This window comes from Poecile atricapillus, chromosome 8 (genome assembly GCF_030490865.1).
Source record: "Poecile atricapillus isolate bPoeAtr1 chromosome 8, bPoeAtr1.hap1, whole genome shotgun sequence".
In the NCBI taxonomy this organism is placed as follows: Eukaryota; Metazoa; Chordata; class Aves; order Passeriformes; family Paridae; genus Poecile; species Poecile atricapillus.
The window spans coordinates 24,015,699-24,040,209 of NC_081256.1; the positions used below are offsets into that span (position 1 = coordinate 24,015,699).

General features: G+C 41.7%; 1 protein-coding gene across 2 annotated transcripts in view; it reads right to left on the minus strand.

Annotated features, from left to right (window-relative positions):
• Positions 1 to 7,351: 7,351 nt before the first annotated feature.
• SERPINI1 (serpin family I member 1) overlaps positions 7,352 to 24,511 on the minus strand; it is a 44,511-nt gene continuing 27,351 nt past the window's right edge. For both annotated transcript variants that reach the window (XM_058843706.1, XM_058843707.1), the window contains 6 exons: positions 23,546 to 23,740; positions 22,557 to 22,761; positions 15,577 to 15,674; positions 10,652 to 10,738; positions 9,377 to 9,466; positions 7,352 to 8,123 (listed from right to left, as the gene is read on the minus strand). In XM_058843706.1, coding sequence (XP_058699689.1) covers positions 8,047 to 8,123; positions 9,377 to 9,466; positions 10,652 to 10,738; positions 15,577 to 15,674; positions 22,557 to 22,761; positions 23,546 to 23,740 — 752 coding nt within the window. In that variant the 3' untranslated portion in view covers positions 7,352 to 8,046. The remainder of the gene's footprint in view (positions 8,124 to 9,376; positions 9,467 to 10,651; positions 10,739 to 15,576; positions 15,675 to 22,556; positions 22,762 to 23,545; positions 23,741 to 24,511) is intronic.

Below are 24,511 nucleotides of genomic sequence, written 5' to 3' on the forward strand. Positions count from 1 at the left end.
TGTTGGGTAGGAATGAGCCTCAGCTTGTGTCTGTGCAGGTTTAGATAGTGTTCCAGCAGCTGAAGTCACCACTGCCGTGACACACAAAAGCACCAGGCTGTCACAGATACCCCCAGCTTTATCAGATGCTGTTGTCAGATGTCTGTGCTGAATGTGAACACACTTGCAAAATTAATACTCCCCAAGCTCTAGGAAAAAAAAAAAAGGACTCTGTACAGAAACCCTAAAAAATAAGCCAGGCTTTGCAGCACTGAGGGAGATAGAAATGTAAAACAATCTCTCCACTTGAAAACCTTTCTCCGTGGAGTCATCAGGATGCATTTCCTGGGAAAACAGTGAAGACTTTGATCAGCCTTGCTCCTCAATGCTGCTCAGATTATCATGCTTGCCATGAAGGGTGGAAAACAGGCTGCCAGCTGGTTAATGGCCCTTCTGAAAAATAGCCTTCCATGTTGCTTTTTGGAAGTCACTTGTCATGGAACTATCAAAATATAATCTCTGTACTCTTGTCATCCATAGGAGGAAGCATATTTTAAGCAAGTGTTATCAAGGCTAAGAGAGCCCGAATTAACTTGTGCTCAAGACACTCAGTGCACTGCCAATAAATCTACTAGAGAGTTGTTCTATCTAGAAAATACCAAGTAATACCAAAGCAATTCTCTCGGGAGAGCTCTGCCAGCTCCTCCCACAGGGGTTTTGGCTCCTCTTCAGGGCCCTGGGTGTTGCCAGTGGCTGGGGAGCTTTGCCACTGCCTCTCCTGTTAAACACTGATATTCCTTTATTGCCCCAGGGCCTCTGCCTTCATCTGTCTGCTCCTCTCACCCTGGGGAATTCCCTGTGCAGTGGTTGCAGGCAGAGGAATTTGCTGCCATCACTTTCAAGAGGCCAAAATTCATCATTTAACTCTGGGCACTGAGAGGGAGGAACCCAGCCAAGGTAGAGTCTGAGAAAGGGAGGGGGGAAAGAACCTTTTTCATTCCTTACAGGAATCCTGCACCAAGGAAAAGCCTCTAAAGCAAGAGGCACAGAGTGACTTCATTATTTTGTACTGCATTATCTCATGGTTTCATGAAGTAATGGCTTAGGTGTTGTTTACTTTTAGTAGCAAAATAATAACAGGATTTGTGGTTGCCATAATAAATCCACATGTCATGAGTGCATGTGGAACAGACAAAATGCAGTTTTCTAAATTCTACATCTTGCATGCATAGAGTCTTCACCTTTTTTTTTTCTGTAGAAACACTGTGATTAGAAGACTATTTCATATCTTCAGGTAAATGCCCTGAAGTAATTTTTGCAATTTTGGCAAAATTGGGCAAAACTTTTCTACTCACAAGAAATCCCAGGTGTGTCAGTTCCCAGCCAGTTCTTTGAACTCAGGCTCCAGGGCATGGGCTGAGAGAAACCTGACAAAAATAATGGCAATCTTTTCCTGATGGAGCACAAAGGGATTTGGAACAGGCTGCAGATGACAATGTAGCTTTTCCTGATGATGCTCTTTGCTCTGAGTTCTTTGGACACTACAAGATTGTCTGCTCGACTGAAGAATTTAAGGCTGTGGAACTCGACATTCCCTAATTTCTGTTGGGAGCTCTCCCTCAGGATGATGTGCCTGGATGTGCTCATCAGAGCTGGTGACATCCCTGCCTTTCTGTAAGGCTGACACGAGGCTGTTCTGCTCATGCTTCCACATTCTCTGCCCCACAGGTGCTAAGATTTAAAAGCTCAGTAATTAAGAGATCACGTCCTCAGAGCACTTTTATCTATAAATAATATATAATATAATAATATATAATAATATAATATACTATAATATACAATACTATAATATACTATAATATAATATATTATACTATAATAGACTATAATATACTATAATATAATATACTATAATATACTATACTATACTATAATATACTATAATATAATATACTATAATATACTATACTATACTATACTATACTATAATATACTATACTATACTATAATATATACTTATATTAATATAAGCACATTAAATAATTGAAATTAATATATATTATATAAACAAATAAAATACATAATATGTATTATATTATATTATATATAGTATTAATATATAAGATATATTAGATATATAATAAAAATATAATGTATATATATAAAAGAAATAAAATATATTTTAATAAAATATATTTAATGAAAATAAATGAATTAAAATCACTCCAGTCAGCCTGGTCACTTTGCTCCCCATGGAACTGCAGCAGTAAGACTGGCTCTGAAATATTGGGATGATTCACAAATTACTTCTGATCAAAAAATCTGAAGTGAGCTTACAAACTGGAGCACATTGTCTCTGATTTTCTTTATGTATTGACCAAAGAGAACATTCTGTGGAGGAAAAATCAATGGAGACAGATGTAAACCAGGCAGCAGCAGCAGCAGAACTGGCCCCTTCTCCCTCTCTGGATTTTGCTGAGGGCTCTAATAGAAACACAGAATCACAGAATGGTTTGGGTTGGAAGAGACCTTGAAGCTCAGCTCGTTCCAAGTGTGCTGCCAAAAGCAGCTCAGCTGATGAAGACGTATCCTGGCTCTGGAGTTGGCAGGAGAGCTTTCCACGGTGCTGCTCCTGGAAAATGACACTGTCACTACACACTGGTGATCCCAAACTGCAGCCTGACCCAAGGAGAACATTCCCCAGCAGAGCCAAAGAATTTTGAGACCGGTATTTGTCTTGTAATAAACTTCAGAAATGTTATTATTCCTGTGTCAAGCTATGCTGACTTTTTGGCTTTTTATGTTGACTTTAGAAACATGCATTTACAAAATACACTGGCAATGACAAAAGCCCCAAATAAACAGATTTTTTGTGTCACACTCTTGGTGACCAGTGAGATTTGGCATTGCCCAGAGCATGATCCTTACAGGTCTCAGGGCAAGAGGGACTTCCTGATATCTTTTATTCCTTATTGTGTTTTAACATATTTCATTCACTCTGTTCAGGCAAAATTATCACCCAGTTACCACCTGCAAGGATTCCAGCTTGGATTTAAAACATGACTTCTAACAAATACCTGTAAATAGAGTAAAAACCCATGAATGGCTTCAAACACTTTTGGTAGCACTAGAATACTTGAAGGAATGGTTGAAGCTCATTTTTTTCCATGGGTAATTCCAATCTCTTAATGAGAATGTTAAAAACATGATTTCGACACAATCCAGATTTCCTCTGTATCTTTTCCCTTCCTTTCTTAAAAGCATTTCTACACAAACACAAAATGTTTTTTTCTGTAGGAATTTTCCCTCAGTTGCTCCAAAAAGATCACTCTTCCACAGGGAGGATATGTGTTTATGAGAGACAGTAAAACAACTTGTTATCAGTAAAGCCTGGGTCATATCTGAGCCATCATTCCTATTGTGATTCAGTGTGGCTGAAAAGATAAAAACCCAGGGAATGGACTCAATTCCTGAGCTGCAGGAACAATTCCAATTCTTTCCTCAGCCAGCTCCTAGCAGAGCTAGAATTTTACAATCAATATCTGTATCTGGGCTCATACATTTATCTTTTCCACCTTTCTCCATCTACCTGCCTGCCAGAGTGCCCAGCTGAGCCTGATGTCCTTCATCAGCCTCTCAGCCCGGACTGTTGCACTGTGCTATTGTCTGTAAACTGCACTTCCAGCTGCATTTAAATCCTTACTTCTGCCAGGCTTTTCATTCAGTTCCACAGCAACTGGCCCATGACTTGGGCTTCTAATTAGTGCTGTAATATGAAAGAAAATCTTCCTGTGGATGCTGTTGGAAGGGAGCGCTGTATGAAAAGAACGGCATTTGAGAAGCCCTGGTGGAGGGGGCGACAGATCCAGAGCACTAATGAGCTTCAAAGCATCACCGATGGGCACTGAGGATGGTTCCTCATGTGGAACCTTGCTCACAGCCCTTAGCCAGCCCAGCTGGAAGCCCCAGAAGCCCAAGAAGCAGATAACAGAGGTGCCCCTGTCTGTGAGGAGCCCTGAGACTGCAGCAGCCTGATCCACACCCTTGGGAACTCCAGACAGATTTCCAGGCTCAGGGAATCCACAGCTGGATTCTGTACCAGGAGATGCAGAGCAGCTCCCGAGGGCACTCAGCTCCTTGCTGGTATTATCTGAGCTACCGAGGCACTGCACTGGGGTTTGGGGTACTCCTCCATCTCCTTCTGATCCAGCCACTCCTATTTTCCACTGCAGGGACAAAAGCAAGGTTTGCCCAATAGAAGGGACAGGAACAATTCAAGAATGAGCTTGTGAACACCACTTTTGGAGTAGGCCCTGTGGTCATTTTAAGAAAATCCTTACAGGAACAATATTGCCTCCTCAATACTGGAAGAGGAGGCAATTGGAAATTGGAAGGGAGAACACACTGGGAATCTGCTCATGCAGGAATTCCAGTGACTGTAAGGCAGAGAGGGAAAGGGGGAAATTTAAGAGACAATCAACAGAGAACAGCACACATCCATGAGTCAATCCCAGTTATTTCCCTCCTGTAGAACAGAAATCCTGGGTCCTGTTACAGCAGTGGCTCTCTGAAATAACCCCAGTAGAGCTCTGGGGCTGCTCATGGGGACAGGTTAAAGAACAACCCAGTCCTGCTATTTCACCCCACACCACGCTCATCGGCACCATGCAGGACAAAACTTCCCCTGGGAGCCATGGAACTCCTGCAGAAATCCCTTAGCAAGAATCAGAGGGAGGTTTGCAACACACAGCAGGTATCTGGGGGTTTGTTCCTCCCATCTGTGATTGCTAACCCAGGAATCTGGGGCTAAATGTGCTCCAAACTCAGCATCTCTCACTCACTGTGCTGAGATCTACCTGTCCTTGGGCTCTGCTCAGGATATCCAGCTTTGCAACACTCCCACAGGATTCCTGTCAAAAGGAAAGTCCTTCTCATCTCCTTAGGATAGAGTGACATCTTGTGGTTTCTTCTTCTGTCCACCACTGACAAATAAAAATTAGCCAAAGGAGGCTTGACTAAGTTGGGGTTTGTTTGGTGTAACACCAAGATCTTATTTCTTTGAGGAATCTCACATCCTTGATTCCCACACACTGGTACAAAAGTTCACTCTGCCACCAGCAAGGCTTGTGGAAGGAGAGTGAAAATTCCTGCTTGGAAAGGCAACAAACCCATTCTAACTCACACAACAAGACAAATTTTAGTTGAATACAGACTCAACAAAACCCCTCAGGTGCTCAAGGTCACGTACAAGTGGGATCCTAGCTGTCAGATAAATCCATTTTCAGTAGTAGCACCACTGCTGAAGGGATTTGTGGGGAAAACCTTTCCAGGTGCAGCTCTGGAAATCATTCCCACCTGGACTCCAGGACGTGTGTGCAAGGAAGAGAAGAGGATCCCATCAGGAAACTGCACCCAGCAGGACCCCAGCATCCTCACACCACGGGCCACTTCAGCAGCACCAGCAGAGAAATTCCAGTGATTTATTTTCTGATAGAGCCTCCAACACAAAACAGTTTTAAATTGAAGACTACACACCTTAATTCACAGATGAGCTACAAATGACAAATTCCCCCTACCAAATAAAAAAAAAAAGATGCCAAAAAAAGACAAACCAATTTTGCTAGTTTTGTAGTGAAAAAGCAGCAGCGTCTTTGAAAGGAATATTATACAAAATCTGGAGTAAAAACCATCATGGAACAGCATTCATATACCTAATAACTGGCAACAATGCTTAAGATATTACTGCTACTGAAAACTATGGAAATAAATCAATTCCTGTTGTTGTAAACCAGGTAATTTTCAATTTCAAAGTAACAGAAAAAGGTTATTTTGCATCTGTAAGGCCTGGGAGAGCAGCCAGTGAAATCACAAGTGTTTGCATTTCTGTTCCTGCTGGTTCTCCTATGTGCCCACTCAGGCAAGTCTGGAAATTTGATTTGGAATTTATGATTCTGCATCATTCCACTGTAGTTTTGCTCAATGCAGCTGCAGGGGAATTCTGTGCATTTGCCTGATCTCCTCTCTAAGCGCTCCTGCCTGGCAGCTGTCCTTCCAAAATCCAAAGCTTTAGCCCAAATCTGTTTCCAGCCCTTCCCTTGGTAAGGAATATATATATTGCAAGGAACTGATACAAAGAAAAGACAAAATTGATCAGGAAGAACTTTTGATGGACTGAGAATAAACATGACTGAAGGTTTCTCATGTCTTTTCTCAGTCAGAGTGAACACCACAAAAATCAGCCTGAAAAAAAAAAAATGTTAAAAATGTTCAAAAGCTTAAAAAACAAGGCTCCCCTAAGATTAAAGCCACAGGAGATCCTCAGCACGTGGTGACTTTTACAGACACGAGGGGATGTCCACAGAGCAGTTTAAATGTGAAGAACCAGCCCTTGTGTAACCCACATCAAAGCTCATTTTACCTGCAGTGAGACACTTGTCTTGGTAAAATTAGCCCCTGTTCCTTCTGAGCAGCACTCCCTATTCCCTCCCCAGCATAACATTTTTAGCTACACAAAGCTAAAATTACCATTTCCATCTAAATCTGAATACAAAAGCTTTCTCACCCAGTCCAGATTATTATATAGAAAGGGGATAAGCACCAGCACCACACTTAGGAACCCCATTTGTGAAGAGGTTCAAGGAGGAAGGCTGGAGATGTGTTCCAAAGCCCTTTTTCCAAGGGAACATTCCCATCCTCCACGGAGAACATCGCTCACGTCCCGGTCTGACCTGCAGGAGCTGCACCAGCAGTAGAAAAAGAGTGAACAATGTGTCAGATTTTGGAAGTTCTCCTTGCATGAATAACTTTGGGAGCAATATCTCTGCTGTTCTGAAGTGAGTGACTGCCAGGGAAGCCTGGAACTGTACTTCAGCCAAAATGCATTTGTTCCCATAGAATTCCAAAGAGAAAACTCCTGTTGACTGAGAAAAACCCATTTATTATCCAAAGGTTTGTATTTATGATCTGTTTGAAAGGAGCTCCTCCCTCTTATTCTCTCTCACCTTTTTAATAACCTCTTTTCTTTTTGTATTTTGCACAATGAGGGAGGAAATAATTCTATGTCTCTCTGCTGACAGTGGGTACTGTTCCTCCTCTTCCAAATGGAAACAGAAACTAATGCCCCTGCTAATATTTCCTTGTGCTATGGCTCATTCTCCTCTCTGTCAGTCCATTCTAAAGAAAAAGTTAGGAAATTAAAAGGATGATATTTCTTCTTTTAATATTTATTTATGACTAGAATTTTTAGACAATTTTAAGTTGGGGTGGTTTTTGTTTTTTTTTTTTTTGAGAAAGAGCATTCTAGAGCCCTGAAATGAGATACTGAGGAGTAGAACTGCTGTGGGGGAGAAAAAATATGTCCACACGAATGCCATTACTACTGAACTCCTTTACTTCAGTCACACACAGAGCTTTCTACACTGACAGGTCTCAAATATTCATGCGATCGGGTTTTATTGGCATCAACACTTAGGGGAGGTCAGTGGCAGAGTCACATGCAGGAGCATCCAGAAAAGCAGCACTTGAGAATCACGTGGGAGAGTTCACACAAAGTCTAGCACAGTCAGAGAATCAAATCCACTCGGCTCAGCTCGCTCCATTTTCTCTGATGGAGCAGTGCAGCACAGGCTGTGATGTCCCCGCTGTGCCAGGGACAGGATGAGATCACAGTGTCCACATGTGCTTCTTCAGCTCTAGAAATGCCCACCAAGCTTTGCCATTTGCATTATTCAGAGCTGCACACATTCTGCTCCTGTCTCATTGATCAAGTCAGTCTTTGGACTGTAAAAAAATTACAAATAATGGATTTGCAGTTTTCTGCTTTACAACTCACTAGAACAAGAAACAATTGTTGACATGTACACAACTTTATTTTAAGGACACAGCAATCACAATGACAGAAACAGAACCATTACTTTAATACTGTAAGCTTTCCTCTGGGAACTGACTCGCACACAGTTAGATCCAAAAGCGTTTTGAAACAGTATCTTGGGGGAAAACACAGCAAACCTTAATATATTAACTTCAAACTTTATGTGCTTATCTCCTCCTTTTGGTAGCTGGTGGCAGTTAAAGCTTTTCAAAGTCATGGCCACTTGAATTCATTGCCTCGGGGTGCATTACCCTTCCCATGAATAACACGGTACCTGTGGAGAAAGTGGGAAAGGAGGAAGGCAGGGAAAGGTGTCAGAAGCAGAAGAAGCTGAGGATTGAAGATGATGAATACCAACAATAACCTCTACAGCAGTGCTGTGTGATTGTTATAGGAACAAATGCCTCAGAACTTGGTACTAGAAATGGCTCAAGAGCCCTCCTTGAAGACAGCAACCAAACCTGAGCACTTGGGCTTGTCTGGAGAGGAAGGGCAGTCAACAGGATTTTTACAAAAGGTTTCCAGCCTCAGATTCTGGATTAGTAACAAGCTTTGAGGCTTTAGCTACAGTTGTTGGCAACCCCTCTTTCTACATGCAACAAGGGTTCTGCAATTTAAGACCTTCCCCAAAGTGACCAGGTTCCACTCTGTCCCGATTTGAACTTTTCTTTTAGGGGAGATTTTTGGATACTGAGTAGCAATAAAGGCCAGATACCCTCCTCCAGATATATTTTCTGTCTAATGTATCTACAGCAGTAAGAATATTTAATTTTATTCGGGTTAAAACCCCCTAAGAGTTGGTATCCTGCCTTGCTGGCCTGGTTTCAGCTGGGATGGATTTTATTCTCTTCTCAGTGGCTCGTTCAGTGCTGTGCTTGAATCAAGTCCCACAAGTGTCTCTGCCTAACCAGACTAAACCTCACTGCCACTGAATGGTTTAGTAAACACTGATCCTGTGATGGGAGCACAAACACAGACCCATAAAAACTCCGTGGGTGCACAGCAGTGTTTTATCACCCAGTCACATCCACATCATTACAGCAAATTACAAATATGAGACTCAGGAATTACTTAATCCTTGCCCCTTCTGCTGCTGAGTGCTGCTCTCATCCCTCACCTGCCACAGAGCACTTGGAGAGCACAACAGAATTGTTCCCAGCTGTAATGTCCCTCCATTATGCAAATCATTTGATTCTGGGAATGTATTTCACTGCTCTGACTGCAGCCAAGCTCTCAGGGAGTGCAATGATTATGGATACTCAGGGCAGTAACACTCTGTTCTCACAACAGAAATGGTGAATTTTTCGTTTCTGTGAGCATTTTTCAGGGTTATGTCAGATGTTGGTGTTCTATTTGGACAAAGATTTAGGGGCATGGAGAGGGTGAGTCTTTCAGCATTGGGCATTTTAAAATAAACTAAGGGAAATTCATAATACAAGCCCAGCCCATTGGTCAAAACATGCAATTTTCCTTTGACTGTTTGAGGATGTGCTGTGAAAAACTTAGAGAAGTCTGCAATATTCTCACCTGTTCTTCTATTTCTGACCAAAAAGAAGAAGGGATGGTCCACTATGACTTGGGGGTAGAGCACTGCCATTCTGCTGATGGCAATCATTCCTGGAAGAAACAGAACACAGAACTTTGTCAAACAGCTCTGCCTGTTCTCCTGCTCTTCCTGCAGCCACTGAAGTCCCACACTCAACCAAAAAACAGCAGGAAAATATTCACTGAAAAGGAAAGAGACCTGCAGAGTAATTGCCTATTCTGGCTTTAAGAATGATTAACAATTCAGAGTGCTGCAATTTCCCAGGCTGAGGGAGCAGCATATAAATTTTAAGATCCAGAGTCTTCAGAGGAGTTATGAGTCCTGCTCACTCACAGAGGGAAGTGCACTGCATTAACCAGCACTGCTGACCTGTTTTACACAGTGGAGAGGGAAAGGGAACCCCTAATAACTAGGGAATATGCAAAAGATTAAATAGGCTGATCCTGCAGCTTTTGGCTGGTGTCTTTAAATAATGCAGAGCTGAAGGTAAAATTATCTGTGAATAAGGCAGAATTTGGCCCTTTGTTATTTTTATTTGGAGGTGCATGGATTTCTCCAGGATATTATTACTAATTCCCAGTGTTTCATTTACTTCTAAATTCTCACTCCACTGTTCATAAAGACTGGAGTATGTCCATAGAGACAGCTGGGCACAATTCAGCCCAGACCTGGCAAGTAATTCTTCCTCTCCTCAAAGACTGGCAAAGTAGAGGCAATTAGAAATCACCTAATGATACATATGGACAACAAATGGAACTTATTTTCATGTGACAATCATGTAAACCAAGCACCTGCCCCCAGCATTAATGGAGGACAGCTCTGCTTGTGCATTCAGCACTTCCCATCTCATATCTCTGAATATGAGCTGCATTAAAATGCAGCTGCCACAACAACCCTCATCCTCCCTCTAACTCTGCTGGATCAAATGCCTCTGACCATCTCAATTAGCAGGTGAAAAATGATGAAAGCTTAAGTTCCATAACGGAAACATAAACTGCAGTCTGTACTCTCCTGACAATCAGAAACAAAATAAAGAAAAGGTTTTTCAGAGGATGCTCAAAATTCTTTGTAAAACATGTTACAAAAATGCCAACACTTCTGATTTGCAGAATTCTCTTCTGCAAGCAACACACTTGCTATGCTGTGTCTCCATGCTGCTATTTAGCTTTCCTGGCTATACAGCAAATCAGTTGTAAAAAATTAATTAGCACAGAATACTCAGACATTTGATTTAATTCTGCTTTTCAGTCAGGTACCTGAGGCAGCAGCAGCTTCTGATCCTTCCTCATTAACTTCTAGAAATGCCTTGTGAAATGCCTTTGCAAGGTAAAGTTCTTTGTTATCTGCAGAGGAAAGGGGAACATATTTCAAGTGGCTCAACAATAAGACTGAAGCATTTAAAGAACCCTCCCCAAACACTGCCAAAAACCCAACACCATTATCCACCTTCTACACCAGGCAGGGAAGGAGATGAGCTCTCTTGCATTAAAACACCTTCTGCCAATACCTTTTAACAGCACCCTTTACCTCACTAGCATTTGTAGTGCTCTCCTGCACCATGGATATTAAAATAGCTCAGGACTGCCTGGAGCCCAGTATAGCAGAGAGGGTAAAAACAGCCCTTGGAATCAAGATTTTAAATACAATTAGTGGGAAAAACTATTATGACATTAAAGGCAAATACTTAGACTTAAAAATATTCATTTCTGCACTAGGTACAACACAGACTTCCTCCAGGAAAATGAGGTCTTCTCCTTCTTCCTCTATTATATTTACAAGAAGCTGAAGATAAATATTTATTGCAAGAAGCACCACAGAGCTGGTTTTTTTCAAACTTGTTTGTTTCCCATCCTTTGTCAGTATTTTAATTCCAGTCCCAGCCTGCTCCTGCTGCAGCCAGTGAATGTTTCACTGGTTTGTGTTGGATGCTGAAGGATCAGCTCTATTGGAATACTCAGTGGCTGTAATACCAAAGCCACGAGGAGCAGCAGTTGGAGAAGTCTTTCCCCAGCAGATCTCATTTGCTGCTCTGTACACTCAGCACTGAATTAAACCTCCCAGTTCAGCTGCTGCACTTCAATCACACCAACAGAAGCCCCAGATCATCCCCTCAGGGACTGTGTGCAATAAAACATAGACGAGGCTGTTAATACTGGTACCAGTTCTAGACTTCAGCCCCAAGCCTTCAGCAATGCTGTCCTGAAAGCTGGGATCAAGTTTCTACCCTGTTCCTTTAAAACATGGGACATGCAGCTACCACTTGTCTCTATCATTAAGCAAAACTCTTAAATCCAAATACATTTTAATGTTCATTAACAAGGAAACGCCCACTTAGCCTAATCATGTATTTCAATTAATTCTTTATTACTGCAGCACTGAAGCCTGATCCTGTGCTCTGTAATATTCACAGAAATATTCCACATTTTTTCTCCCAGTGCTTTATTTTGCATAGTTTGGTGGTGCATATGGAACTCCAAGGTGTATTCCTGATGGGAAACAGCATCTCAGAAGATTGGTCTCCACCTGATGGGCTCAGAGCCCTAATTCTGAGAGCACAAACATTGCAAACATTTGCCAACAGGTATAAAAGGCTGTCTACTTGTGAATGCTTTCAGGATCTGAGTATTAAAACCAACATTTTAAGTTGACAGGAACACAGAAAGTGCCTCTGCTGATGAGAGCAGTAGACCCAGTTACCAGCTATGGAATTGTTGCTTCAGAAGATACGAAAAGCCCTGTGGATGAAAACTGCAGCACAACTTACAAGAGAAAAATACCCTCTCACCCAGCATGTGCCTTATACCCTAACCCAAGTTTCTATACACAGAGTGCCTTAATTCAGTGTAGTATAGAGACTTCTGATTGCTCTGGAGCAATTCCATTTTTTTTTCAGTCCTGCCAATCTCAAGGAACACCCAGCAAAGATCCCTGTGGTTAAGTTTTTTATGAGAGAAGCACTTTCTATTTGTTTTCCATTTGTTGCCTTTCACTTCATTGGATATCTTTGTCCTTGGATGATGAAAAGAGCAATTCCACATCCCAAATTACCTTCTCTAGATTCTTCTCTGTATATTGCCACTATCACATCCTTCCCATTCATCTCTCCCTGCAGTGAATGAATCTATTTTCCTATGAAAGCACAATGTTGTCCCTGGGAGTTCAGGCAGCCTTTCCTTTGATCCAGGTTGTGACTGTCACATCCCTGCCTGCCACGCTCCCATCTCACACCCATCTCCTCAGGATTATCCACCTTTCCTTGCAGCTTTCCCAGGGGCTCACCTGAGCATCTCCCATCACTTCATTTCTCTCCAGGAGCTTCTCTGATTGTGGATTTCCACAAGAACCAGCCTGACTTGGTTGTGAATATCTCAGGGAAGTCCCCTGGGGATTTGGTGCCAAAGTTTCAGCTTTGTGCAGGCCCAAGGCTGACCCATGGGGAGTGGGAGGGAGCTGGAGCTGCCCCCTAATGAACACGACTCTGCTGGCACCACACTTCATTTGTCACTACTCTCCATATGTCTGCAAACTCCCACTCAGCTGCCAACTGGCTGCTCTGCAAGTCTCATTTTAAAAAAAATACCATGTGGGTTTATATTGGCTCTTCTTGCTTAGGCTGTCCCAGAAAAATTATATGGATGTCAGTCAAGACTTCCAAGAGTTATTTACTGGACTGATGCTCTCCTAACTACTTCATACTGTGAAAGGAAGTCACTGAGATCCCTTTGTTGCTTGCTGGCACCCAGGTCAGCTTGCATTAAAAGCAGCTGCTTTTAAGGTTCTATAAAACAGACAGGAATATTATAATCATTGTAAGGAGAAGGGGAGTTTTAGTATTGAAATGAGTTCAATGCTAAGTCTTGAGTGGTGTTAAAACACTCAAGCAGCAAATTGATGTGATATGATAAAATCACAATGATAACATCTCAAATAGCAGAAGTTGTTTCAAGATTATTTTGGACACCTGATGGAATCAGATGCAAGTAAACACTGTCAGAGTCTTTTCTGAAAGTGAGAGCCAGGATACAGGAGAGCTGACAGCCCAACAGGAATGTCCTCCTACTCGCTTGTGGCAATTGTCAAAGAACTTAATTTCTGCAAGGGAGTAACATTTGAAAAGTGCACCTGGATTAACACTTTCTCTTTGGCTGCTCAGAATCCAGACATTCCTGAAGGAAAAGCTGCTCCTTCTGGCTCCATTTTCCAAATTGAAGTGAAACAGCAAAAAATTCTGAATATTGAAAAATAATCCTGTCATTTGGTTTATATCCACTAAAGCCACACAGAATTTTGCTGAGCTCACCAATCTGCCTGCATCTGGTGACAGGATTAGGGTCACTCTGAAATTGCAGGAGACTTTCCCTGGCAGCAATGCCAGAGCAGCAGAAAAGGAGGAGAGGATTTTGAAACACAACCAAATTTATCAAAAATCTCTTCAGATTTAATTTGACCTATATTTTCCTAAATTAAATGTCCAGTTAAAGAGTTTGTTGAAATACCTGCATTTAAGGCCTCATGAAGTGCCAGATTTTCCAGAGGGCTGACCCTGAGATGCACATAAGCTTCCAACTTCCACTTCCCTGCTACCTGATGTCCCTTTCAGGGGTTTGTAAAAGTCAGCTTTAAACAATTTGTCTTTATGACTTTTTCTCCCTTCCTCCAGCCATATTTTAAATTATGAAAATTAGAAAGAAGGAAAGTAGTCTGTATTTTAATTACTTAAAACTTAATTTAGACAGCATCAACTGTGGGGTTTTCATTAAAGACATCACCTCAAAATCATTTTTCCATGCCTAAATTACAAATAACCTTTTCATGCCCAGGTGGAACAACCTATTTTCAGTGAAAAGCAGGAAAGCTACAATAAAACTCATGAATTTTCTCTATACACTGCTCTATACTTAAGTAACAAGTAAATCTTTAAAGAGGAGTTAATTCAGTCATGCAGAATGCAGTGTTTTGATTTTGCACAGTACAGTTGTCAGAAATATAAAACTTTAAACAAATCATTAGTCACATGGATTGAGAGACAAGCACATGATTCTTTCTGCCAACCTCTTGATAAATAGATGGCCCTGATATATAAATTAATTTTACATAGATCTAAATAAAAGCCAGGTGCTGCCTTTGTGGTTCCCTGTGCATTTTCTGTTCTCCTTGGAGCTTTTTCTCAAGTAAATAATTTCCCATAAATAGACCAGAATTTAGTGGGAAGCTGACTTTTCTTTGAGCTGACAGAGGAATTGAAGGTGTTTTTCTTCAGAAAAATGCTATTTCTTTGAAAAAAGGGGTTTTTCATTTATTTCAACTCTTTTCATATTAGCTAAAGCCAGCTTTTCCCCAGTTTCACTGGAAAAATGGAAGTGGCAAACCAGTGGAATAAGCTACACGATACACAATAAAGAATATTCCAAACATAGCAAAAATGAAAGGATATGAACATCACAAATATTCCTCTGTGAATGTGGGAGGAAGGTTTGCCTTTATTACCAGTGTGTTTTGACTGAGGCACACAGGTGTGATTGTCCCAGGGTTAGACAAGAACCTACCTGGATGGCTGGGGAGTATCACATAGAGCTGAAAAAACCCCAAATCTTACAGGTGGCAGTGTGACACCTCAATACAGAGCAGCTGTGGCTGTCCCTGGATCCCTGGAAGTGTCCAAGGCCAGGCTGGAAAGGGCTTGGAGCAACCCAGGATAGCAGAAGGTGTCCCTGCCCATGGCAGGGGGTGGAATGAGATGTTCTTTATGGTCTCTTCCAACCCAAACCATTCTGTGACTCTGTGAACAGCTTTAGGAGGTATTAAAAGCATAAATATCTCATTTCCACAAGGATTTTAAAAGGTATTGAATATTTCAACTTCTGCTGAATGCAGGTGGCATTTGTAACTAAATGGCTTTTATCTCCAAACTCTTCCTTCCCGTGCTGCTTCCAGGTATCTGGGGAGAGGAATTAATTGTGCAGCAGCTCAGTGCTCCTCATGCTGGGAACAAACCAGAGCGACCCCCTGGGTGTGAATCCCATCTGCCACCCGTGCACTGCTCCATGGTGCAGCTGCCTCTTGCAGGGGATCACACTTTGTCTCCAGTTCTAATGAGACCCAGTTCTGAAGCACTCAGAGTGAACTTTCCCAGGTGAAAAATGTATTTCCTCATCTACCTCGAGAGACAAGAAGTTCTTACCAGACATGGCAGTGAGGTCAGCGCTGCTGCTGAACAGCTCTGTAATTCCCAGACCTCTCCAGACATCCTTCAGATCAATTTCCTGTTCTACTGTGAACCTGGAGAATGGAAGAGAAAATTATAAAAAGCCAGATGTAAGCACTACTTACCGTTATTAGAAGATTAAATTTTCTAGGTGAAAACACCAAGATAAATAATGCAAAGTAGGAGATCCGGTGCTAGTGACACCTTCCAAAAAATGCTTATAAACAAATGAGTTTACTCACAGCTGGATTTTTTTCTAATATAGAAGCAATCAAAAATATGCTAATGGTATGTGCAGACCCTGCCCATAAAACTGCAGTGTAAAATTATGCAGCAGCTAATGGAAATGCTTACTTTTTACACAAGAGGTTTTCTCTAAAACCTGAATTTAATTGTGCAGATACTAGAACAGAATATCAAATGAGGCAAAGGACAGCAGAACTTCCCAGAGAGCTGCTGGCAAAGGAGGAGTAAGAAAGATGCTCCATTTTTACTTTGACAGCATAAGAAAGACCAACTATGAATATGAATATAAAGCATTTCTGATTCAGCTTCTAATTAGTGTGGTGGCACAATTGTAATTGGGTTTTGATTGTGAGTAAAGAGTGGGGAAAACAAATAGTTGTTAGTGTAAATGCACTGAGTATAACCTGGCAAAAACTCTGTTCTAGGCTGGGTCAGTGTGTTGGAAGGACAAACTAAGATCTATCCTGAGGGCAGAATTTTGGACAACCTGGGATAGTGGAAAACAAGCAAAAGCTTGTTCCATTTACAGACTGATTTTCAAACATTGTAAAAGCTATGCCTGGTGTCAGTAAAACAAAAAAAAAACCTTTATGCATGGCCAGAAAGAGACTGGACAGCTGGAGAAACAGAGAAATATGGCAGAAAAATATTAGTAATGGCAGCCCCAAGCAGAAAATACCAGATGTCTCCAGATAAATACAGGAGAGTGACTATAACTGCTTGCATGGGGTGAGTTCTGGGTGCTCTGGAGAATGCCCAGATGAATTATAGTGATTTACAATGTGCTGGCAGTGGCTGGCTGTAGCTGTCCAACACAAAGCATGATCTGTAGGATGCTGTTCTGCTTTCTGCAGCCACAGCTCAGTCCTTGGTGACAGGGCAAAGAAATGCTAGAAGCAAATCAAAGTGCTTCTGTGCAATCTCCTTTTTTGGGATTAAACTCCCCAAGTCCATGGAAAAACAACATGTTCTTTTCAGGTGAAAGTCTGGCCCAGAGCTGTGGGCAGAGCACAGCTGATGAAAAGCTGAGATGTCCAACACCCTGGCATGCACCAGCCTTGGCAGCTTGAAAAAGAATCATCTGCACATCAAGCAGAACTGGATAAGAGTCAAGGGGATCTTCCTCACACAAACCTGAAACAAATCCAGTACATAATCTACTTTCATAATGAACTTATAAATGACACTGGAAGCCAAAAATCTGGGGTGGAATGGATATCATCCAGAATTATCATTATCCAGAGAAGAATTTTAGGACTTAAAATGGGATCTGGAGATAGTTCAGGCCTGATAAATCACTGGTGGCATCGGCAGTGCTCATGCACCCTGCCCAGACCAATTCCAGGGCATGCAAGGAATAAAAACACAGGAACTGATTCTTGTGGTTTTATTGCCTTGGAAGTTCTTTAAAGAATCAGAAGAGACCGACAAAAATTCAAGTACTGAAGAAGCTTCTCATGGTATTCTGGCAGCTTCTGCATCAGTTACTGTGGTAACAAGTCTACAAGTTGTTCATTCAATCAAATGTCCCTGACCTTTAGGCTCTAAAACTAAAACCACTTTTACACTCACAAGACATTTGTAAAACATGTCCAGAACTACTTTAAAGACTTTGGTAAAAACCCTAAAAATGATGAATTGAGACTTGATTCCCAATGCTATAGAACAGTCCAGTTCAGAGGTCCTGCTTTGCACAGTAAAGAAGTCCACAGAAAATAAACTCAGAAATATTTCCTTCTATATTTACATTAAAATGTTTTGAAAACCACTTCCAACTGTACCTAACTTACAGAGAATGCAAATGAATGTTAAAATGCATTTTATAAAAATTTCAGTGCTGTCTGTTTCCCTTTTTGATTTTTATTTCACCCCAAAAATTAAATGTATCAAGCTTTCAACGTGATTTAGGTAGAGCCAGCAGCATCAAATCAGCAAGGAATATCAGGATAAGAAAGCAGCAAGCAAAGTCTGCATGGAAAACAAACTTTGAGGTAAAAAATAAGAAAAATAACTGCAAACAAAGCATCTTTTTCCAACTGCAGAGTATCAAAGCGAGACAGTGATGGAAGGTGGATGGGTTTGAGTCTGTGCCATTAGACAGCAAACACACTCGTGCTCAGCAGTGCAACGTGACCCAGAAAGCAGCTGTGGCACAGGATGCTCCTGCACACCGAGCAAGGGGGAGGCTTGGGAGAGGTTTAGGGAAAAGATAAACCTGGGAAGCCTCACTGAACGTGGATCTGAGGAAAGGGAAGCAAACAGGTCGGTTATAATGCCAAAGGATGCCTGGGGAAGGACAGCAGCAGCCACTGGGGCCTCCCTGCCTGCAACCTCTGCAAAGGCAAATCCTGGGCAGGTGGATGAGTGAAGGGCTGCCCAGCAGCTCCAGAGGTGAGCTCCTGCTTTTTATGACCAACAAAACAGACCAAAAATACCACAGCAGCTGTACAAATATCAAATGATCCCTTCATGAAAATAAACCTAATTACTTCCCTTCTTGGAGTTTTGTCTTGTGGTAAAAGCCCACTCCAAACAGATCTACCCCTCTTTCCTCACATGCTCTGGAAAGCAGTGAGAGGAACAGATCAATTATTAAAGAGATCTCCGATATTTTAGCTGACATCAGAACAGGCCTTTTCTCAAAAGTAACAGGGCAGCTTCCATACTCTGAAATTTAATTTCAGGCTCTGCAGTTTGACATAAACATTCAGCAGGAGTTACCCCTCAGTCAGATCTGGATTTCTGTGCACTCCTTACAGACAGTGAGGATGGCATTCAAAATCAAAGCTGACAACCTGGAGCACAGAACTGACATTCCATCTCATTTCCCAGACTTTGGCAATGTTGAGCTCCACGATACTACCCCTGACACTTGGTTATTTGCACTGTTTGTTGCACATAACGAACCAGATGGTAATTTTTGATTTCCCCCACAATCTCTTAGGAACTCCTGATGCTAAAAATACTCTGAAAATCTGATTTAAATACTTCAGTATCAAAAATCACGGAATAGTAGCAACTGAGAGCTTTAAAAACCACAAAGGGAAGTCTGAGAAACAGACACTGAAGAGAAGATTAGGTGGAGAAACCAGCAATTCTCTGGAGATTTTACCAGAGAATCAGGACATTGTAATGAAATTTAAAACTTGCACAAGCACCAGAATAAGATGATGCATTTATGTCACTGACATTCTGTAGTTATGCATTACCACTCCACATCAGACCATCTTCTACTTTAGAGCTTTTAAGAAAGAAAAAAAGATGTCTTCATCTTCTATGGTGTCATGCAACCTTTAAAACACTGAATTTTCTGTGATTTTCAGATGCTCAGGATCCACAGAGCCAAGGAGGATGAGGGTACAGGGTCTGTTCATCCAGGAGAGGGGAACTGCAGCCTGGAGTGATTCACCCCAAACACCATCATTTCAAAATTCCAAAGGGTTCTGAGTGAGCCAAAGCAAGAAAATCCCAGGTTTTTAGATTGGTTCTGATGGATGAAATCCTGCTGAAGGACAGGCAAACAGAGGAATGGCTGCAGTGCCTGACATCAATATTCCTGCTTGGAGAACAGGCCCTGGGGACTGAGGCACTGTTTGCACCCAGGCTGCAGTGCCAAGCTGTCAGCTGCTATCAGTTCCAGCATCCCGGCTGGAATTTCAGCCAGGTTGTCCCCAGGTGCTAGAAGCAGCCTCCAGGATTTCATACTCTGAAAACAAACAAGCAAAGAGAGCAGAAAAAACCCCACTAACAACAAAACCAGGCAAAAAAACTCCATTCAGCTGCTCTGGGCAGGGGAAGCAAGGCAGGATGTGGGGCTTTCTCTGGCAAAATCCTTCCTTCCAGGGCTAAATCTGCAGGACCTGGCTGGGAATGTATTCCAGAGGGAGTTTTGTGCCTCTTCTGTGCTTGGATCTCAAGGACCATCAGCACTGGCCCATTCCTCATCAAAAGGGGACTTGAGACAGCAGGTTAAAAAGTAAAACCAGAAATCTCAAGGATTTTTTCTTTCATTTTGGTTTGGATTTTCATTGTGGGGTGTTTTTAGTGCTTGCTGTTTCTTTCTTTTAAAGAAAACAACCTTCAGCTAACACCACTTATCATTTTGGCACCATCTGAAGATTTTAAAGCTATTTTAAATGCACAAAAAAGCAAGAAGGTTGTTTCAGAAATTTGGGCACACTGGAACAATCCTTAAGAGGAGATCTGCAAACTGTAGCACCACTAGTAGGTATCAGCTCCTCCCATGCTCTTCAAGTAATTTATGTTGGAGAGACAGCTTTGTAAATTAGATTCATGGTCTGTTTCACTCCTATGCAAAAAGTGGATTAAAATGTTGATCATTTTAGTCTGGGTTAAACTGGAAACAATGACTTGGAAATGAAAATGAGGAAGTATAATTTAACAATTCTGTACAAATCTCTCCTTTGCCATTAAGAGGAATAATACACAATTTCATTTGCACACAGATAATGCAGACAGAAATTGCAAAGTTGTGATTAACTCTGCTTTGGCAAGTCATTCAGTCCCATTACAAATGTATAAGTTTAAAAAATGTTCACTTTATAATTGGATAGCATCTCTCAAGATATAAAAATTTAATTTTATTCCACTGCTGCTTTCAATTTCTCAGTGGACAGAGCCTGGAGGCCACATTTCATAACATGCCTTTCTGAGTCACAGCATCAAATATTTATGAAGTGTTTATTTAGAGCATTGACAAAATCCTGTGGATCACCTCTGAATCCCTAAAGTGAATCCAACACCTTGGGAGCAATTAATATCTGGATTTTTTGTAAGGAGTCTGTGGAATTCCTACACAGAATTCCAAGCTCAAGATAGTTCTTTTGTAATCTGAAAACACTGAAGGTGATTAGCATGTGTTTCTACCTGGTTTGCCTCTGTATAGCCTGAATTTGCAGGTGTTTATCCCATTCTTTCAGGTTCTTGGATAAGAACCAAGCAGCCTGAGGGCAGAATAAATAAGGACATTTTATGATCACACAAACCCCAGGCCTCAAATTCCCATCTGAGAATCTGGCTCCAGAGAACCCTGGAGTCTTTGCTAACAGAACCCCAAATCACCAATAAAAACTAAATCCAAGTCATAAACATAATTAATATGTTTGCAATGCCATTCCTGTGCTTAGATACTGAAGATACTCTCATTTTTAGAGATTCTCTCCATAGCCAGTGGAGGATCTCCATGATCTGCTGTGGATCTCTTACTCCAGAAATTCTTGGAGAGAAGGTGCCCAACTTCAGCATTTGATGCACAGGCTGCTGTGCCAGGTATAAAAGGAAAGCTGAAGGATGGAAGAATATTCAGATTTTTCATAAATATCTAGGTTTGCCCAAGCCTGCAGGAAAAGCAGCCTAAGAGAAAACTCCCCTCTCACGTGTTTTAGTGGACTTCCAGAGGCCTCTGGGACCTGAAGCTCCAAGAGAAAAACAAGAAACAAATCCCAGGAACAGAGTCCAGCGGGTTCAGTCTGTGTAAAACCTGCAATGCAGCTCTTTGTTGCTCTCCCTGCTTCTTCAAAGGAACTGGGGCTTAAAATAAGAGAGAAACTTTCTATAGGGAGTGAAAAACAGCCCCAAAATGCTGCTGGATCCTCAACCCTCTGCCTTTAAGCTCTACAGAGAAGTGGATTCCATCTGAGTTTGGGATCAGGGCACGCTGACAGCACCAGTCCAGCTGAACCTAATTCATCCTGGCTGGCCTCGTTTATTGTGCTCAGCTCCTGGCCAGGGGTCCCTGCCTGGGAAAGGATGGACTGCAGGGAGTGTGAACCTGTGAAATGGAACAAGCTCACATCTCCAAGTCACCTGAAATCAAAGAACTTTTTTAATGATTAAAGGATTCACTTGGGTTTATTTTTTCTGCAGCCATGTACCCAGTGCACGGTGCCACAAAAATGATGTGATTCTTTTCAGAGATGGGCTCCATTGTTACATAAACACTTCCATGAAATCATCATGAATCACTTGAAGGACAATGTGATCCAGCTGTACATTATTAGTGACATTGAGTAGTAAACAACTCTGCTACCAAGGCAGGCAGAGCACAGGCATGAGAAATATCTGAAGGTGGATGAAGCAGGATTCCAGGAAAGATCCTAATGGTGCATGAGGGCAAATCTGCACTGAGCACACAGCCCCTGTCTGCAAATGGACTGACAAATTCCAGCCCTTCTGGTACTGATGTCTTGTTATTCTTTGCTGCACTGAGGAGAGAAAGCAGCACTTCTTACAGCTGGGAAAAAAAACAACCCTAAACTGACTGGAATTACCCCTCAATACTCATCCATTTGTATCTGCACAGACACACACCACTAGAACTTCTGAAAATAGCAGCACATAGAAACCTAATTAGCACCTAAATGAAACATTTGGTAGTTCCGACTTCCAATATTTCTGTGGCTCCTATCTAAATGGAACTTATCCATAATGAGTTCTGCACTAGTCTGTGCATCATTCTGAGTGGATGTACCTCTGATGAGGGAACTTTCCTTTCTGGAGAGCTCTCCTCTGAAAGGGGTGCAGATGCAGTGCAGGTGTGCTGCTGAAATAACCAGCACTCTGCACTGCACTCCCCAGGCCTTGCTGTCAAAGCCACCCTCCCAGAGGTGCTGCATCACTCCAGGCTTGAGCAAGATCAGTTCAATTTGGATGCAATTCCCGCATCCAGTGACACAGGAGCACGCTCTCACCTTGGCAAATACACTTCCACTTTTTGCTTCTTCACAGAATTAGCCCATTCATTAATCAAGGAGGCCTTGACCAGTGGTTCCAGTGTGGCCAGGGGAACCTCCTGCCTGGAAAGAACGATCATCATGCTGATCTCATCCCCCTCATAGGGTATTTCCAGGACCTGGTAGATCCCTCCTGCTTCATTGGAGCCATCACTGAACTCTCCTAGAGGACGAAAACAACAAAACCCCTGTTAGAACAATTTTCTTCTGTCATTAAAATAGGCCTGATCCTAGGTAGTATTTACTAGATACTGGAACTAAAAATGACCCTCTTTATTCTGTATGAAATTCATATTGGTTTCTTCATCACAGAATTTGAGGCTTACATTTGATTTCTTAAAGAATACAAGCTCAAGCTATCACACAGTTTGTAGATAATCACAGTTCTGGGACAAAACTTTCAGTGGTTAGGCAGAGAAAAGACTAAAATTTAAGGCTGCTGAGACTTTCAGGGAAATGGGCAGAGTTTTTTATTCAGGAGAGAGGACTTTTCAGTGATGAGATTGAGCAAAACATTGCCAGTACCAGACATTTTAAAACCCACTTGGAGTTCAAGCTCCAACTAAAAATGATCATTAGTTTTGCTGTTCAAAGAACCTCTATTTTACCGGTCCAACAGTAATGAGCAAACATTATTCATTTGGATGTTTAGCACAGCACAAGAAAAATATTTTTGTGATAAGCTCAAGAATTGCAAAGAGCTTAAATCCAATGGATAAACATTCTGAAATCCATCCTGTGGCACCAAGCAAGTCATTATAAATGTTGCTACCAGTTATAATACACACATTAGGGAAAATAAAACCCAACTCTGAGTCCCTTCTTTGGGCAAGCAGCACATTATAAATTCTAGGTGGAAGAAGAGACAACAATACAAATGGATATTACTGCAACAAACCCATTAAGTGAAGATTTAGTGGCTCTAAATTGCTAAAGGTCTAACTCACCGTAGTAGAACTCTCCCTGTTGGTACATCATTGGAATTTGCACTTCACTTTCATCATCTTTAGTGAAAGAAAAAGTTCTGGTATTTTCAGGCCTGAACTGTGACTTCCAGTTGCCTTTAAAGTAGATTGCATTGATGAGAGCCAAATGAGTTAGAGCACCAAAGTCTCTTGAAGACACAAAATCTTTGATCATACCTAAAAAGAAACCCAGCTGTCAGTCTGCATGTCAAACTGAGCATTAAATCCAAACTTAAGGCAGCTTGAAAAATGCAGGAAAATAAAAAGCAGTGTTAACATGTAATTTCCAATTCAGATGTTTCATTAAATCTCCAATTAAAGTGCCAGTGTTTTGTAAACCTAAATCACAGTGTAGGTGTGCAAAGCCTTCCATCAAGTACGTGTTAGGCAACTGTTTCTTGATCACTACTAAATATACCCTACAAGTAAATCACGTGGAAAAAGAGTCACATTTGGAATGTTTGCCCTGCTGCTATGAAACAGTTCAGCACTTCCATCTTAAGGTCAGAACTTGTACAAACTTTGGCTCCAATCCAAAGAAGCACTTAAATGGGTGCTTGATTTAAAGGGATTTAAGTGCACCCACTGGAGCTTCACCTGGGCCAGTTCTGAAGGAGCTGCAGTGATCTTCTGCCGAATTCAAAGCCAGGACTGAGCATCAAAAATCCACATAAATTCCCAGCATTTGTTCCAGTGACATTAGCTCTTGAAAAGCAAAAGAGGAAAACCATCTAGCATCTGCTCTATTCATGGGAGGTTCAGCAGCTGAGCATGGCAGCTGCTTTGCTCCTACTCCTGAATAAGTCATTTGCATCAGAATGCAGTCTGGTACCTGCTGTAGCTCATCTCAAATGCCTTGCATTTCACCAAAATCATTCCCAGCTTGGTAAACTGGGTGCACTGACCAGATCTGTCACTGTTCTTCTGGAATTACAGCCTCCTTCAGAT